General features: G+C 40.9%; 1 protein-coding gene across 4 annotated transcripts in view; it reads right to left on the bottom strand.

Annotated features, from left to right (window-relative positions):
- Nucleotides 1–16,809, bottom strand: part of znf341 (zinc finger protein 341) — a 52,052-nt gene that overhangs the window by 26,011 nt on the left and 9,232 nt on the right. For 3 of the 4 annotated variants that reach the window (XM_060937739.1, XM_060937742.1, XM_060937741.1), the window contains exons 3-7: nt 16,193–16,383; nt 7,196–7,345; nt 6,282–6,503; nt 4,665–4,845; nt 4,063–4,153 (exon numbers count right to left, since the gene is read on the bottom strand). In XM_060937739.1, coding sequence (XP_060793722.1) covers nt 4,063–4,153; nt 4,665–4,845; nt 6,282–6,503; nt 7,196–7,345; nt 16,193–16,383 — 835 coding nt within the window. The remainder of the gene's footprint in view (nt 1–4,062; nt 4,154–4,664; nt 4,846–6,281; nt 6,504–7,195; nt 7,346–16,192; nt 16,384–16,809) is intronic. The other variant, XM_060937740.1, reaches the window with a different exon arrangement.

Raw genomic sequence — 16,809 nt, 5'->3', positions numbered from 1 at the left:
GCAGGAAAATTCATTCTCTCCTGTTACATCTGCTGTAATTTGGGACGCGGCTAAAGCAGTCATTAGGGGACATCTAATTTCATATACAAGCGCTATAAAAAAGGCTGCCAATGAACGTGCTTCTCAACTTCAAAAAGAACTTACTACCCTAGAACAATCCCACAAACAATCACCCACAGAGGAAAACTTGAGGAACCTCAAAGCTGTTAGAGCTAATCTCAATATCATCCAAACAGAGAAAGTTAAAAAACTTCTGTTCTTCACAAGACAACGTTATTATGAATATGGAAATAAGCCCAGCAGACTTTTAGCTTATCAGCTCAAAAAAAGAACAAACTGACCGTACCATAAAACATATACGTCAGGCAAATGGCCAATTAAGATATGATTTGCAAAGTATACAGTCCTCATTCCTGAACTTTTATAAAGAATTATATACATCAGAAAACCCAGTAGAGTCAGACATTCAGTCTTTTCTAGAGAAACTATCACTACCTTCTTTGTCAGATGAAGACAACGCACACTTATGTCGCCCTGTTACATCAGAAGAGGTGTTGGATACCATTAAGTCTCTACCATTAGGAAAATCCCCAGGACTGGATGGATATCCTGCTGAATTTTACAAGAAATTTTGGCCTGATATAGAGCCCCTTTTTATGCCTATGGTACAGGACTTTTTTAAGAAAGGGCGGCTCCCAGATTCTATGAAAACGGCTGTAATATCACTGATACACAAGAAAGACAAAGACAGTGCTGAATGCTCCTCATACCGTCCAATCTCTTTACTCACAGTTGATTTCAAAATTATATCTAAACTCATCACACGGAGACTGGAGAACCTGTTGCCTACGTTAATCAATCCCGATCAGTCAGGTTTTGTCAAAGCACGATATGCTTCAGATAACATTAGGAGACTGTTAGATGTCATTGACTACTCAGCCCTGTCTGGACACCAGTCACTGCTAATCTCACTGGACGCCGAGAAGGCATTTGACAGGGTAGAGTTTCCATATTTATTTGCTGTCTTGAAAAAATTTAATTTTGACGAATCATTTCTTGGGTGGATCAGGAGTCTTTATAGGGACCCTCAAGCACAGGTACGTGTCAATGGCACTTTGTCTGACAGATTTGGCCTATTTAGGGGCTGTCGTCAAGGGTGTCCTTTGTCCCCTCTCTTATTCAATTTGGCTATTGAACCTCTTGCAGAAGCTATAAGATCAAGTACAGATATTTTTGGCATTGATATTGGCAAAAAAAACAATAAAATTTCTTTATATGCAGATGATGTGATCTTGTATTTGTCCACCCCAGAAAAATCAATCCCAGCAGCTCTAGACCTAATTAAGAAATTTGGAAGAATATCAGGCTACAAAATTAATTTAACAAAATCCAATGCTTGCCTACTTAACACAGACATTTCATCAGAATTAAAAAGAATATCTCCTTTTACCTGGACACAAGGTGGATTTAAATACCTGGGAATTAATGTTTGTCAAAACCTAAAAGACTTATTTCAGGTAAACTATACTCCTTTACTTAGCAAAATCAAAGAGGAATTGGAATACTGGAATCTGCTTCCCATTTCTTTTATTGGACGAATCAATGTGATTAAAATGAATGTACTGCCACGATTTAATTATCTTTTCCAGTCCTTACCTTGCTATTTAAACAAACCATTCTTTCAGTCAATTAACAAAATAATTAGTTCTTTTATATGGAAGAATTCCACCCCAAGAATCTCCTTGAAAACTTTAACTAAATCTAAAGAAAAGGGCGGGCTGGGCCTCCCAGATTTTCAATTGTACTACTGGGCGGCACAGACTAAGGACATAATTAGCTGGATACAGAATCGAACCACTGCTCATTGGACAGACATTGATGGAGAACTTTGTTTTCCCAGCTCAATCATTACTCTGCCATTCATCAATAACATAAAAGCAATAAAATCAGTATCAAGAACATATGTAATAAGAAACACTCTTCAGGCTTGGAAAGATGTGAAGAGATTTTGTGGCTTACTTACCACCATTTCTATCTTAGCCCCTATATCCTCTAATCCAGACCTGCCACCCTCGATCGGGAAATCATTATTTACTAAATGGAAAGATCATGGAATACACAAGTTCCAAAATGTACTTGAGAAGGGTACCCTAAAATCCTTTGCAGACCTCAGATCTGAATTTGAAATCTCAAACAAAGACTTTTACAAATACCTACAGCTTCGTCATTATATAGCCACATTGGAAAATACAGGGCAAATGTCCCTTACTTTATCTGACATCGAAGAAATTATGGTCAATTCCACAACGCTGAAGGGAAAGATCTCTGTGATCTATTGGGCACTATTGGACTATAATAGCTCCTCATTGATGTCACTTAGAACTGTATGGCAGAGAGATTTGGAACAAGATCTTGATGACGAGCTCTGGACCAAAATATGTTGTAATGTTTTTGTTTCTTTATCCTGTAACAAGGTAATTGAGCAGAATTATAAATTTATGCACAGAATGTATTTAACACCAGTCCGTCTCAGCAAGATGTTTCCCACTGTCTCCCCGGAATGTCATCGTTGTAAAACATGCATTGGTTCACTTATTCATGTGTTCTGGAATTGTAGTAAATTAAAACAATTTTGGAATGAGGTACACAATTTAACAACCAAAGTCATGCAAATTGAATTCAAACTATCACCTTTACTGTATCTATTTGGTACAGATCTAGACGGTGCACTAGACTCTATCTCCAATAAAAGAATTGGCATAATAGCTTATGTAGCGAAAAAATGCATATTGCTTAACTGGAATCAAGCTACACCACCTACAATTAACCTCTTCAAATCAATAATGAATGACACAATGCAACTGGAACAACACACTTACCACTTGAAAGGTAAAGGGGATCTCTTTGCACAAACATTGGCGCCCTTGATCATCATTTGACCTAATTTGAGTGACATCTCACTTTGGCCTTATATATGACTTACGTCCATGTGTGCCATTTCTGTGTACCTTATTTTCTTCTCTAAGATAATAGTAATAATAATAACAATAATGCACTTTTTTTTTTGCTATTGTATTTATTATTTATTCGTATTATTTGTTTTTTTTTGTTTTTTTCCCTTGTCAATGTCTTCACACATTCTATATTGCTTAATAGCTATATTAATGTATTTGCTCTCTCTTAGCTTAACTGTTTGTTCTGAGTGTGTTGTATGTGTATATTAAAGAAAAAAAAACTCAATAAATAAACAATTGAAAAAAAAAAAAAAAAAAAGTGCCATTCCACCATTGGATGTATTCTTTGGCATAAAATACAATACATTTTATGACAACATGACTAGACAGAGAAATCTTTTAGCTTCAAAATGATATATCAAACATAATTTGACAACGACAAGTATATTAATTTTGCGACCAAAGTCACCTACCCTTTTAATTTCCGCGCGGTAGTGAAACGTGATGTCATCGGCAGGTTCCCCTTCTTGTGTACCACGTGTCGGTCTATTTTTAGACCAGGAAACCCCCAAAGTGAGAGAGTCATTTCTCCTCGTATATGGGGGCCAAAAAAATTGCGAAAAATTGAGTTAATCTTTCAGTTAGCTAGATTTATTGGTATTAGCTAGATTTATTGGTCTTTTTATCGCGTTCTATCCGCCATTGCTGATATGTGCCACGTCACACGGTCCACAAGAAGGGGAACCTGCCGATGACATCACGCGCGGAAATTAAAAGGGTAGGTGACTTTGGTCGCAAAATTAATATACTTGTCGTTGTCAAAAAATTATGTTTGATATATCATTTTGAAGCTAAAAGATTTCTCCATCTAGTGATACCATTTATATGTTGTCAAAATATATTGTATTTTATGCCAAAGAATACATCCAATGGTGGAATGGCACTTTAAGGAGGACTAACAGGACAGGATGGACAACACAGGGTTCAAACAAAAAACACTGAAGCACATAAAAGGGGTGGAACACAATCGGGTGAAACAGCAGGAAGATGTGAGGTTGAACATAAAGGAGAGGATCATGACTGGGCAGAGCAACACTTTCTTGTTTACCTTCTGATGTGCTGCTGCAGGTCGAAGTTTTTAGCGAACACTTTGTCACAGAAACTGCACTTAAGCTTCTGACCTTTGGCTTTTGTTTGACCTGTTGAAAGACAAAACATTATCCATAACACGAAACATTTTTAAAGAGCTATTATATAAACTCTGTATAAATTTACTGCTTTTCGGCGTTTTTTTGGTTGGTTGGTTTTTTTTTTTAAAAACTCATGAATATTTTATTTTTTTTAATTAATACGTAAATGTAAATTCCAACTGAACAGGCTCCATATTACTGTACATTTACACTACTTTCTGAACACACATTAAGCACACTGTATATTCGTTTATATACGTTTTCTGGGACTTAAAGATGCAATGTGTAATTTTAAAATAGGTTTCTAAACCTTTGATAAATCACATCTCTTAAAAGCTTCAGAAAAGACTGATGTGTAATACTGAAGAGGATCATTCTAGGTCAGGCATTTGTTTCAACTTCCAGCCATTGGCTTGCCCAGCACTGCATGCTGGGAAAGTATAAAGCAAGTAAAGGCTCTAAAAATGACAAACTGATTCTTTAAATGAAATGACAAATGGTGTCCGAAGCTCTTTAATACCTTCGTGTATTTTCTTTGAATTGCGGGTCTTTTTGGGGATGATGACCTTGTCGTATTCGCTCAGCTCACTCAGAGTCACGGTGCTGCCGCAGCTCTTCTGCTTTGGTGCCGCTTTAGCTGAACTGTAAACAGGAGCACTGCTGAATGCTGCACTCTGACTGTCCACACACTGACCACCACCCTGAGACAGAAACACAGAAAATCAAAAAGAAAAACACCACAAAACAAAAAGGAAAGAAAGAGACATCAATTGGCAAATGGATATGTTAATAATTTGGTGTTCTTAATTATTAAAAAAAATAAATAACTCACAACCGAGTAAAAAGGTGTGTAAATGTAGTCTACAATCCAGTTAATACTCTTAGTACCTATTGTATGGGGAGTGTTCTACTTTACACCTCATTATACTTATTCCATGACAGAAATTATTTTTTTGGTCAGCATCTTTAAAAAGGTAGACTGCCTTTCAGATTTTTCAGGTTTAGGTCATAAAAAGAATTTTCCCTGACACCCAATTATTTTTGTTTAGTGGACCGAAAGTTACTGAAATTGAATCACAGACTTCCAATTTTATTAGTTTTTTTCTAATAGAACACTACCACTTACCCCAAACGCTATTTTTTTCCTTTCTTCACCATGACCCAAATCAAAATACTATGTCATGCATCATGTGGTGAGCTTTCCCCGTTCGTGTAAAGCATTACGGGATACAAATTTAAAACAGGAGAGGAAACTGGAGGACACTAATGAAATGTGAAAGACCGACTACAGTAACGGAAAGCGAGAAGAAAAGGAAACGGAGGACTAAACTAATAAATATCGGCGGTCAGCGAGCACCTCGGTGTGATCAGCTGTTCGTTTAGCGACAGAATGATGGAACGGTCAGTGCACGGTCAAGGTAAACCTGTAGATGGCAGTAATGCAACACTGGATGCCAGCTGCTGTAAAACCCAAAAGAAGGAGGAAAAGAAGCAGCAGAAGACCTGCGCATGCGCACACGGACTTCCTCTGTCTGCTTGACTGCGCGAAACGAGTGATTTCATGCACATTATTTGCTAGGGAATCTCCTCAAATTAAATAACTTCCCAGCCACAGAACTGCTTGTTTTTTTTAAATTACAGAAATAGGCGGCACGATGGTGTAGTGGTTAGCACTGTCGCCTCACAGCAAGAAGGTCCGGGTTCGAGCCCCGTGGCCGGCGAGGGCCTTTCTGTGCGGAGTTTGCATGTTCTCCCCGTGTCCGCGTGGGTTTCCTCCGGGTGCTCCGGTTTCCCCCACAGTCCAAAGACATGCAGGTTAGGTTAACTGGTGACTCTAAATTGACCGTAGGTGTGAATGTGAGTGTGAATGGTTGTCTGTGTCTATGTGTCAGCCCTGTGATGACCTGGCGACTTGTCCAGGGTGTACCCCGCCTTTCGGCCGTAGTCAGCTGGGATAGGCTCCAGCTTGCCGGCGACCCTGTAGAACAGGATAAAGCGGCTAGAGATAATGAGATGAAATTACAGAAATAAACATACATCACAATGACCATATTTATAAAGGCCATATAGCTTTAATTCTTGATGAGACAGACATCAAGATGTGTTCCTGTACTGTAACCACGTCTCTCTCACACACCTGTACCTGAACAGACTGAAATGGTTGGAGACCAAGTGTGTGGACCTCTGCATTTCCTCCTACAGCCATCGGGGGCAGTGTGCTGTGCACCTGCACTACTGAGCTGTTGATACTGGAGGGAACCTGTGCAGAAAGGGGTGGAGCCTGGGTAAGCGGAAGGGGCTGGGAGGCCTGTGGGTGGTTCTGCAGGTACGACGGTGCACTGGGCATGCTCAGATTGTTCTGTGGGGGGGGAAGAAAAAAAAAAGTGTTTAAAAAAAAAACCTTCGAAATTACTGCATGAAGCTCTGAATAACAAATCACTGACGCACTCCGGCTTTAATACAATAGCAACAGGCATCTTAATGACCAGGTATTAAAATTATCAAATGAAAATTTAAAAAAGTTTAAACCAAGTGAACTTCATGTAAGCCTTTAAAGCAAACACAAGATTATGAGGTGCGATCAAAAAGTTCCAGAACTATTTGTTTTGCAAACAAACGGAGGGAGTTAAGGTCATACACGTGCAGTAAGAGCAAGCAGCAACTCCTGTGATATCACGTCAACATCAGGACCTGTGCTGCATGAATGTGTGTGACAACATGCAGGTGCACGTTTGTGATTTTACTACGGACGAGAGAGCAAACATCAAATTCTGTGTGTCAAACTCAGGGAATCAGCAACAGAGACCCTGGAAATGCTTCAGCAAGCCGACGGCAATGAAGCAGTGAGCTGATTTCAAGGGTCTGCGTTGCTGATCGTACGCATGCACATCACAAAAACCTGTGTCACACAAGTCCTGATTTTGACAGCGTGACGTCATGCGGAATACTGACTCAAGGAGTTACTGCTTGCTCCTAACATTACACGCATGACTATGCTGCACTCCACTGATTCTCACCAGGCACAGTCGCGAGGCTTTTTGATGCGTGTACCTGAGAGGAAGACTGCATGGCCGTGACTGGCGTGTCCATGGATGTGAACGCTGAGATGGCAGACATGAGAACCTCATCACTCACAAGAACGTTCCCCTGCACTAGGGTGTGCGTGAGAGGAGATGGTGGCACCGTGATGTAGGTCGACACCTGTGTAAGGAAAACACACAAATACCCGGAGTACATGAAAAATTAGACGCACTAAAAAAAAAAATAATAATAATAATAATAAAAAACTTAGTCAGCAGTACCTTTTAATTGGTTCGTTTTTATTTTAAAGGCTGCGTTCACATTACCAGGCTAAAATGACTCGAATCAGATTTAACAAGACACAAAGCTGATGTTTTCAGGGCTACATGAACACAGAAGTCTGATCCTTTCATATCAGATTTGAGTCACGTTCACATGTGGTCCGAGCTCAGATATATATCGGTTTTGTGGCCACATGACATGAACGAGAACGGTCAGATTAGATTGGTCTTAATATCATGAGTTAGAGCTGGGGGATATTGCCTATAAAATAATTGGGATTTTTTTTTAGGCTACATCGCGACGCATCTGTTCCCTCAAATTCCAAAAAAGTTGGTATGCTGTGACTTACAAATCCTTTTTGACCGATGTTCAACTGAATACAAAGACATTTCATGTCCAAAATGATAAACTTTTTTTTCGCAAACACACTCATTCTGAATTTGACCCTTGCAACACATTCAAAAAAAAAAAAAAAGTTGGGACATGGTATGTTTACCACAGCGCTACATCTTTCCTTTTAACCACACTTAGTAAGCGTTTTGGAAGAGAGGACAATAGTTTTAGTTTTGAACGTGAAATTCTTCCCCCTTCTTGTTTAATGTACAACTTCAGTTGTTCAACAGCCTGGGGTCTCTTATCATATTTTGCGTTTCATAATGCACCGTACATTTTCAATGGGAGGCAGGCAGGTCAGTTTAGCACTCATACTTTTACTACGAAGCCACGCTGTTGTAACATGCAGAATGGGGCTTGGCACTATCTTGCTGGAATAGGCAGGAATATCCCTGAAAAAGACACTCTTTGGATAGCAGCATAATGTTGCCCCAAAACATTCATGTACTTTTCAGCACTAATGGTCCCTTCACAGATGTATAAAGTTACCCGGCCGATAAATTTATTTTGGGCGGCACGGTGGTGTAGTGGTTAGCACAGTCACTTCACGGCCAGAATTTTCTGGGTTCGAGCCCAGTGGCTGGCCGGGGCCTTTCTGTGTGGAGTTTGCATGTTCTCCCTGTGTCTGCGTGGGTTTCTCCTACAGTTCAAAGACATGCGGTTAGGTTAATATGGGACGGCCTTGGGCTGAGGTGCCCTTGAGCGAGGTACCTAATTCCCAACTGCTCCCCAGGTACTGTTAGCATGGCTGCCCACTGCTCTGGGTGTGTGTTCACTGCTTCAGATGGGTTAAATGCAGAGAGGAATTTCACAAGCATGTGATGAATAAAGCTGTTGTTCTTCTACCCATGCCATCGGCACAATCACACCCTCATACCATAACAGATGATGGTTTTGTTACCAGCCCACAGTCCAAATCTGAATGGTCCTTTTCCTCTTTAGTACAGAGGAGGCATCCATACTTTCCAAAAATAAATTAAAAAACATGGCTGTCAGACTACCGTACACTTTTCCACTTTGTGTCAGCCCATCTCAGATGAACTGAGTTCGACCCCAGAGAATTTGGGGATGTTTTTCTGGTTGCTGTTGACCTAGGGCTTTTGCTTTGCATGGCAGACGCAGCACAGAGCCAGTGTTGAAACATTCTTTACACAATCATTTCAGTTTTTAATGCAGTGCCGACTGATTAAAGGTTATGGGCGTTCAATGTTGGCTTTTGGTATATGATCACTTGCCAATTAACTCATTTTCCTGTAAAATGTTCCACAACTCAGTCTTTTATTGTCCCAGCCCACCTTTTTTTTTTTTGTGTGTGTGTTGGGGGGGGGGGGGGGGGGGGGGGAGTGTACAGTTGTCAAATTCACAATGAGTATATTTTAAAAAGTTGATCAGTTTGAACATTAAGTACCTTATCTATTGTATTCTTATCAAAAATCCTTGCATTTTATTTTCAGTTTAAGACATTCAGCTTCGGGCGGCATGGTGGCGTAGTGGTTAACGCCGTCGCCTCACAGCAAGAAGGTCCGGGTTCGAGCCCCGTGGCCGGCGAGGGCCTTTCTGTGCTGAGTTTGCATGTTCTCCCCGTGTCCGCGTGGGTTTCCTCCGGGTGTTCCGGTTTCCCCCACAGTCCAAAGACATGCAGGTTAGGTTAACTGGTGACTCTAAATTGAGCGTAGGTGTGAATGTGAGTGTGAATGGTTGTCTGTGTCTATGTGTCAGCCCTGTGACGACCTGGCGACTTGTCCAGGGTGTACCCCGCCTTTCGCCCGTAGTCAGCTGGGATAGGCTCCAGCTTGCCTGCGACCCTGTAGAACAGGATAAAGCAGCTAGAGATAATGAGATGAGACATTCAGCTTCCTTGGAATATGAAAAAAAAAATTTCTTAAAGTATTTCCTCTAAAGCACTTAAAATGTTCAATTTAACCCCATGATGCATACAAGTCACACTCATTATTGTTCTATTCTTCCCTTTAAAAAAAAAGTTCCAAAAAGCATAAAAACCATTTTAAACTTGCTTGCAAAAAGGAGATCACAACCACGTCAAGTAACATTTATTCAAAAACAGGGCTGAAAACAAAAACACTTCTAAACAAATAAAAATTGCACATTTTGTGCACAATACGCCACAGGACATTTCAAAAACTAAAACAAAAGCATAGTTTGTAAACCAGAGAGGCAGAACTCCAGGTTCTCACTCTGAAGACTAATAAAACAGTCACAACAGAGGAGGGAATGCACGCGTGTTCTTTCAACATCTTCCTTCCCAAACCACTACCAGATGATCGATCCAGTGCCATTTCCTTTTGGAAAGAATTTGTCCATCTCCCAAACTCAATAAGGAGGCTCTCTCTGGTAGAAGGTTGTGGTCTTGCTGCCTTGTTCGACACCCTCCTAAGAAAAATCACCCCCCATTTCATACAAACCCATAAGAAGTTATTTATCTAGTGTCTAGGCAAGCACATACGATGCCTGCATGTGAGGGAGAGAGGCATAACACAGCAAGAGAAGCAAAACATTAAAAATGACACTCATGCCCATGGCTTAAGTAAATGTGAATTTATAATCCATGTTCACACACAACCTGTGGATACATTTGATCCATCACCCAACCCAATCATTAGTTCTCACAAATACTGCATGCTTTTGTTGCTGTGACCGATGACTCATACCCCCCAAAAAAAGAAATTTAAAAAAAAACGCACACAAAAATCACGTGTTTATGCCCTTTCAGAAGGCAAATGTGTTCACATTACAAGTGGCCTGTATCTAACCAATTATGAATGGGTAAAACCAGCGTGTGCGCAAAAAAAAAAAAAAAGCCCTCGACAAATATGAAGTTGGGCGGCACGGTGGTGTAGTGGTTAGCGCTGTCGCCTCACAGCAAGAAGGTCCGGGTTCGAGCCCCGTGGCCGGTGAGGGCCTTTCTGTGTGGAGTTTGCATGTTCTCCCCGTGTCCGCGTGGGTTTCCTCCGGGTGCTCCGGTTTCCCCCACAGTCCAAAGACATGCAGGTTAGGTTAACTGGTGACACTAAATTGAGCGTAGGTGTGAATGTGAGTGTGAATGGTTGTCTGTGTCTATGTGTCAGCCCTGTGATGACCTGGCGACTTGTCCAGGGTGTACCCCGCCTTTCGCCCGTAGTCAGCTGGGATAGGCTCCAGCTTGCCTGCGACCCTGTAGAACAGGATAAAGCAGCTAGAGATAATGAGATGAGATGAGAAATATGAAGTCACTTTAAAAACGAAAGGTTCCATAACTCAAGAGGAAAGACTTTAGACCTGGCAAGCACTGGAGGCCCAGGTTTCCTATTGCAAATATCTGGTATTTACTTTCAATAGTCTTCATTTAATAAAAAAAAGGCGGGGGGGAGGGTCCACACCACACATAGTTGAGTAGATGATAGAAGGGAAAACCACCGAACGTGTAGACCACCACTTTACTTCACCTTGGAGACTGAAATCTTAATTGGCGTTACATATAAATGGTGTTTAGAAGACACTGATGTGAAATCTAAAACCAAATTAGACCAGTGACTGAACATGCTAGATCAGTGTAGCGCCACTTCGCATAAATTTAAATGCTAAGACACCAGTAAAGGACTATATATGGTTTAAAGCTCACCAGTACCTCCTGTGTGCTGGGGGGGGGACCTGTACACCTCACCTGTAGGGTTCTCCAGCAATCAGGGGCTGTATAAAGTCAGCTCTAGATTCACAGATCATACTTCCTCTGTACACATGTGCAACTGCATCAGTACACTCGGGTTTTTTTGCAGCTACTGCCTCATGGAAGCAAAGTGAGGCGATAGCCACCATCATAGTGTTGTAAGAAGGAGTGCAACAATTGTAACGCTTATGCGCAGTGTGCCATCACCAGAATGGAAATCATGATCTCACAATACAAACAGTTGAGCTCACGTTATCAAAGGAACACAAGAACGAGTGGTGAAGCCACCATGTCATGTTGTAAGAATAAGTAACAATCAGCACGTACCCTGATCAAGTTTGATTACCCGTTCTACTTCTTGATAAACTTCAGAACTAATCAGAAGCAGAAACGAAATAAGAGAAACCTCATTATAACTTTGTAGCATCAGAAGATAATCGGCAGATAAAAAGATAAAAATTCACCTCGTGGTTCGCCAGGGCTACGGATTTGAAATCAAGCAAGTGGTGTTTATTTTAAGAACGTTTACCTTTTGATTATATCAGCTTTTGTTTGGTCCTTCTGAAAAGGTCCTTCTGAAAAGGTCAAATGAAAGGTTTTGTAAATTCTTTTTTGAGCTTTTTGGCAGATATATTGAGAATCTGATAAACGTTTGCTATTCACTTTAATCTTTACACGACACTTGTGAAACAAAAACGTGCTCATTAAATACTAATGAATGCTTCTAAGACAATTCATCAAGTGCTTTACCATTTTGAAAATGAATATTAGTTCATAGCACTGTATTTTGAACACAAAACTGGTAACCAAAATACTACAAGCTCTGACGCTGCTCGCAAGAGATGAGGCTAGGATAATTGAGATATACAAACACACTGTATAGACATGTTATCAGAATTTTATTTATAAGCAGTAGCCACATGTACCCATAGGGTGCCTATTTTTTTTTTTTATTTAAAAACCTATCAAGTTTAGATTTTTAAACCTATCCTGCCTTTTGTTTAAAGCTCAGTAGTACGCATCCCCTCAGGTGCATTTCATCTGCATCAGAAGTGCGTGAAACTCAAATGTCGGTTTCCCCACTGATCAGATGACACATTTATATTTGTTTAAAAAAAAAAAAAAAAAAAACACCCCCCCACCCAAACACACCTGTATATTCACACATCAGCCTTGCATGTGTACAGATCAGTATACCAAGGAGTTTCAGTTGACCTGCATGTTGATTGATTTTATTTAGTAAAATAATGCACAAAATACATACCCGTGTATCTTAGGCTACGTTCACACTGCAGGATGAAGTGACTCAAATCCGATCTTTTCACCCATATGTGACCTGTATCCGATCTTTTATTGACAATATGAACGACACAGATCCGATTTTTTCAAATCCGACCCAGGCTGTTTGGATATGTGGTCCTAATTCCGATTCCTATCCGCTCTTTTCATATGCGACTTCAGTCTGAACCGCCAGGTCGCATTCATCCGACTTACACGTCATCAACAAGCCACAAACGTCACTATTCTGCACTGAAGTAGGCGGCGGGTCTCTCAAAAAAAAAGTTACAACAACATGGAGCATAATCACGGGCGCAGATAGACGGTGGGACTCGTCCCACCCAGATTTAAATTCACCTCGCTCGGTCCCCCCCACTTATAGGGAGGAAAAAACGTCTATGCTGTCTTTCTTTGCATAAGGCAAACCTCACGGAAAAATCAAAAGACTAATTACCATTCGGTTTATTGAGGTGCACGGCAGTGTATACATAGTTGCAACAACTCACATAAAACAAAGACTGATATTCGGTTGGTTGAGCTGCGCAGACTGCACAGGTTGCAAGCTCGAGCTTGGTTGCTATAGTAACCCACAACAAGTTTGACAGGCATATCGGGGTTTGGGGTTGGTTTGCTGGCAGCTTTGTCCCCCCCCAGTTTTTTGTCCTCCCCAGTTCCAAAAACGTATCTGCGCCCCTGCGCATGACATCAATGCGAGGGACGCTTCGGGCTGTGAAGGTTCTGAATCTTCTCAATGGAAGGACGCAGAGGTTAGGGAGCTGATTTCCATTTGGGGGGATGCAGCTATTCAAGCTAGATTGGATGGGTCATACCGCAACCGGGCGATTTTACTTCCGTAAACACTGGCCATGCTCACTGCGTGTGACGTCGTCGTATCCTGCAATGCGCATGCGGAACACTTTTAGGTCGCTTTTTGTTCATACTGAGGATCACATACAAGTCGCATATATTTGTTAATGTGAACGACCTCACAAAAAAAATCGGATTTCACAAAAAAAATCGGAATTGAGCATTAAGCCTTGCAGTGTGAACGTAGCGTTAATGTACACTAACACTTCAATTGTGGTCCAGAAATAAGCCCCGTGTTCTCAGGCAAGACTAGGAGGCTGTCCACACGGCAACGGATTCAGGTGAATCTGATAAAATTGTTTATCGTTTCGGCCTGGCGTCCACACGGCACCGGCATTTTGGGTGTCCCAAAACGATTTTTTTTGAGAACGGGTTCCAGAGTGGAAAAATCTGGCAACGGCGCCGTTGCGAAGTCGTCTGGATGAGTAGAACGGATTTGTTTATGATGACGTCACAACCACATGACTAGAACAAGCAGCACTCTCGCTGTTTTGTATGAACCACTGCATTGCATTCACTTTTGTATACAGCTTTTCTTTTAAATAAACAACTGAACCATTTCTTGAATTTCTTTTTTTATTGGATAAGACTGCTTTTCAAAATGTTCACACACAATATAAAAAGTTATATAAAATTATATAAAAATGCTTTTCAAAATGTTCACACACAATAAGAAAATGAAGTTATATAAAACTATGCACACTAATAAAACTAATTTGTACACACAGAAGGCACGATTTCCTCGCGTAGTCGCAGCCATCTTCTTGTTGTTGTGTGTTTGTTCCTGTGAGTGCTTCACGCCGGGTAGAAGGGGTTTATGCGCATGCGTCCTACTACTTCTATTGTTCTGGTGTCTCTGATGGGACCGTCTTACAGCGCACGTAGAGGTGTGGCATGTGTATTGCATTGTTTTCAGCAAGCGTTGCGTTGCCATATGTACCTGATATTTTACTAATCCGTTGCCCATGTGGACGCGATATTTTTTTTTATAAAATCTCGTTGCCGTTGTCGTGTGGATGCAGCCTAGATCACCTGCGTTTGCACATGAATACAAGACATGACCTGCATTCTCCAAATGCAGGTTTAATAGGTGATCCTGCATCTTGCAGGCGTGCACGTAAATGCCACCTGTATCAACTTATTCTTGTGCATGTACAGACATCATTTGCACCAGTATTTTTTGCAGGTGTTTATCAGTACCAGCTTTTAAAGGGGCACTGAAGTCACTTTTAAACTTGCTTTATTTCCTAACTAACATGTTCAATTACATTTTCAGTTTTAGTAACCTTATATCGTGACTCGTATTGCTAATTAACTGCAATTAAATATTATACTTAAATCGGCCTAATGTAGTTCTCTCGGTCCACAGCAGGCGTCACTTATCCATGCGATCTTCATGAGACTTGCGTGGGACTTTGAAACGTGAAGTGTCCGCGCCGCCATTTTGAAAACTGTTTTCCAAACGAAATATTGCACAAACATGGAGTTTAAATGACAATTACTGCCTACTCCCCCCCCCCCCCCCCAACTTTCCTGATTGTTTTGATAGCAAACAACTTCCAGCTTGATTACGTCAGCATTCGAAAGAGGGCGTGCGCATCTTTTCAGACCCACATGTCCGAAATCGCTCCCACTCACTATATAGTGGGGACGCCATTTTGTAGTGCTGTCTGTGCTGAAAGAAATCAAATTTTTTAAAAAGTCTCAAATTTGATTTAATAAAAGGCAGTAGCAAAGAAGAAGGTATTCAGCCTTGATCCCGGTTTCCGTAGCCCTTGGTGGTGGGGGGGGTGCTAGTCCTCTGGTAACTGTGAGTCTCTGACTCCCCACTCACATCTGTATTGCAGCGTGCCTTGCCAGACGGCAGTAGATACCATTTTTAACAGTCTTTGGTATGACCTGACCGTGAGTAGAACTTGCGATCTCCTGATCGAGAGGTGGACACGCTAACCACTAGGACAACTCGCAGTAGCCGACTGATCTAGCACGTTTTAATTGTGCAACAGTAATGACAAATACCAGCGTAACGGACTAGTGTCCGAAAAGTTTTTTTCTCCTCTATATAGTAATTCTCTATATAGGGAGTAGTGAACGAGCGAGTGATTTCGGACACAGGGAACATTGGCAGATGTTGGTCACTTTGATTTCCGCTGTATGTTTTACTTCCACCCTACAATATCTCGCACAAGTCTCAACGAATCTCGTTTACGGCCATTGCTTGGACATATGGACTGATATTACATAGCATATTTCAAACACTCAACTTGCTATAGCAGTGACAAAATAGCTATCAAAAATGCATTCCTATATTTAATAAAAATGAGAAATAGAATTTTGATAAAAAAAAAAAAAAAAAACACTTGCCTTCAGTTCTCCTTTAAAACCATCATCACCTGTGTACAAAGATCATCCTTTTCTTTTTATGTACTTTAACAGAGTAGCTGTGCCTTTTCTTTGTTTATACCGGTAATAGTTTGCCTGTAACTTTAGTTTTGTTTCCAGTTCATCTGTACCGTCTGGTTCTGTATTAACAGAACATGTACCTGTCTGTTGGCTGGTAGTTGTGGCACGGCGCTGACTGAGGGTACAGGTGTGTAGGTGTTGCTGGATGCCAGGGACACGGTGGCGAGTGAGGGGGTGTTATGCTGGCATTGCTCCCTCTTGTGCGTCAAGAACGCCGGCAAAGAGTTGAACTGCTTCTTACACTTCCCACACAGGAAGACATCGTCATCATCTGTACAAAGACACCCCAAACACCCCACCCTGAGGATTAGCAAGCAGAAATGCATAACACGATATCAAAACTGCAAACAGGGAAAAGAAAAAAAATAAAATAAATCTCAGTAGCAACCAAACGCAGATGAAAGAGCAAACTACAGAAGCAGAGCTAGTAAAGATAACCCAGGATCAATATTAATTTAAAAAATAAATAAATAAATAAATAAATAAATCAGGATTGATTTCAGGAGGCTGAAAAAAAATGAATCCAATCCTGTAACAAATAAGATTAGAATTCTGGATTTTTTTTTTTTTTTTTTGGGGGGGGGATGATTCCCCTCAGAACTGGAGATGCTTACAAATGAGACTTGATCATTTTTAAGGATTGTATATCACTTATTAATTTATTTTCTTCACAATGCAAGTGATGTGAAAGCTTAAC

The sequence above is a fragment of the Neoarius graeffei genome, chromosome 13 (genome assembly GCF_027579695.1).
Source record: "Neoarius graeffei isolate fNeoGra1 chromosome 13, fNeoGra1.pri, whole genome shotgun sequence".
In the NCBI taxonomy this organism is placed as follows: Eukaryota; Metazoa; Chordata; class Actinopteri; order Siluriformes; family Ariidae; genus Neoarius; species Neoarius graeffei.
The sequence above is the reverse complement of the archived record's forward strand: the minus strand, read 5'-3'. Positions and strand labels throughout refer to the sequence as shown.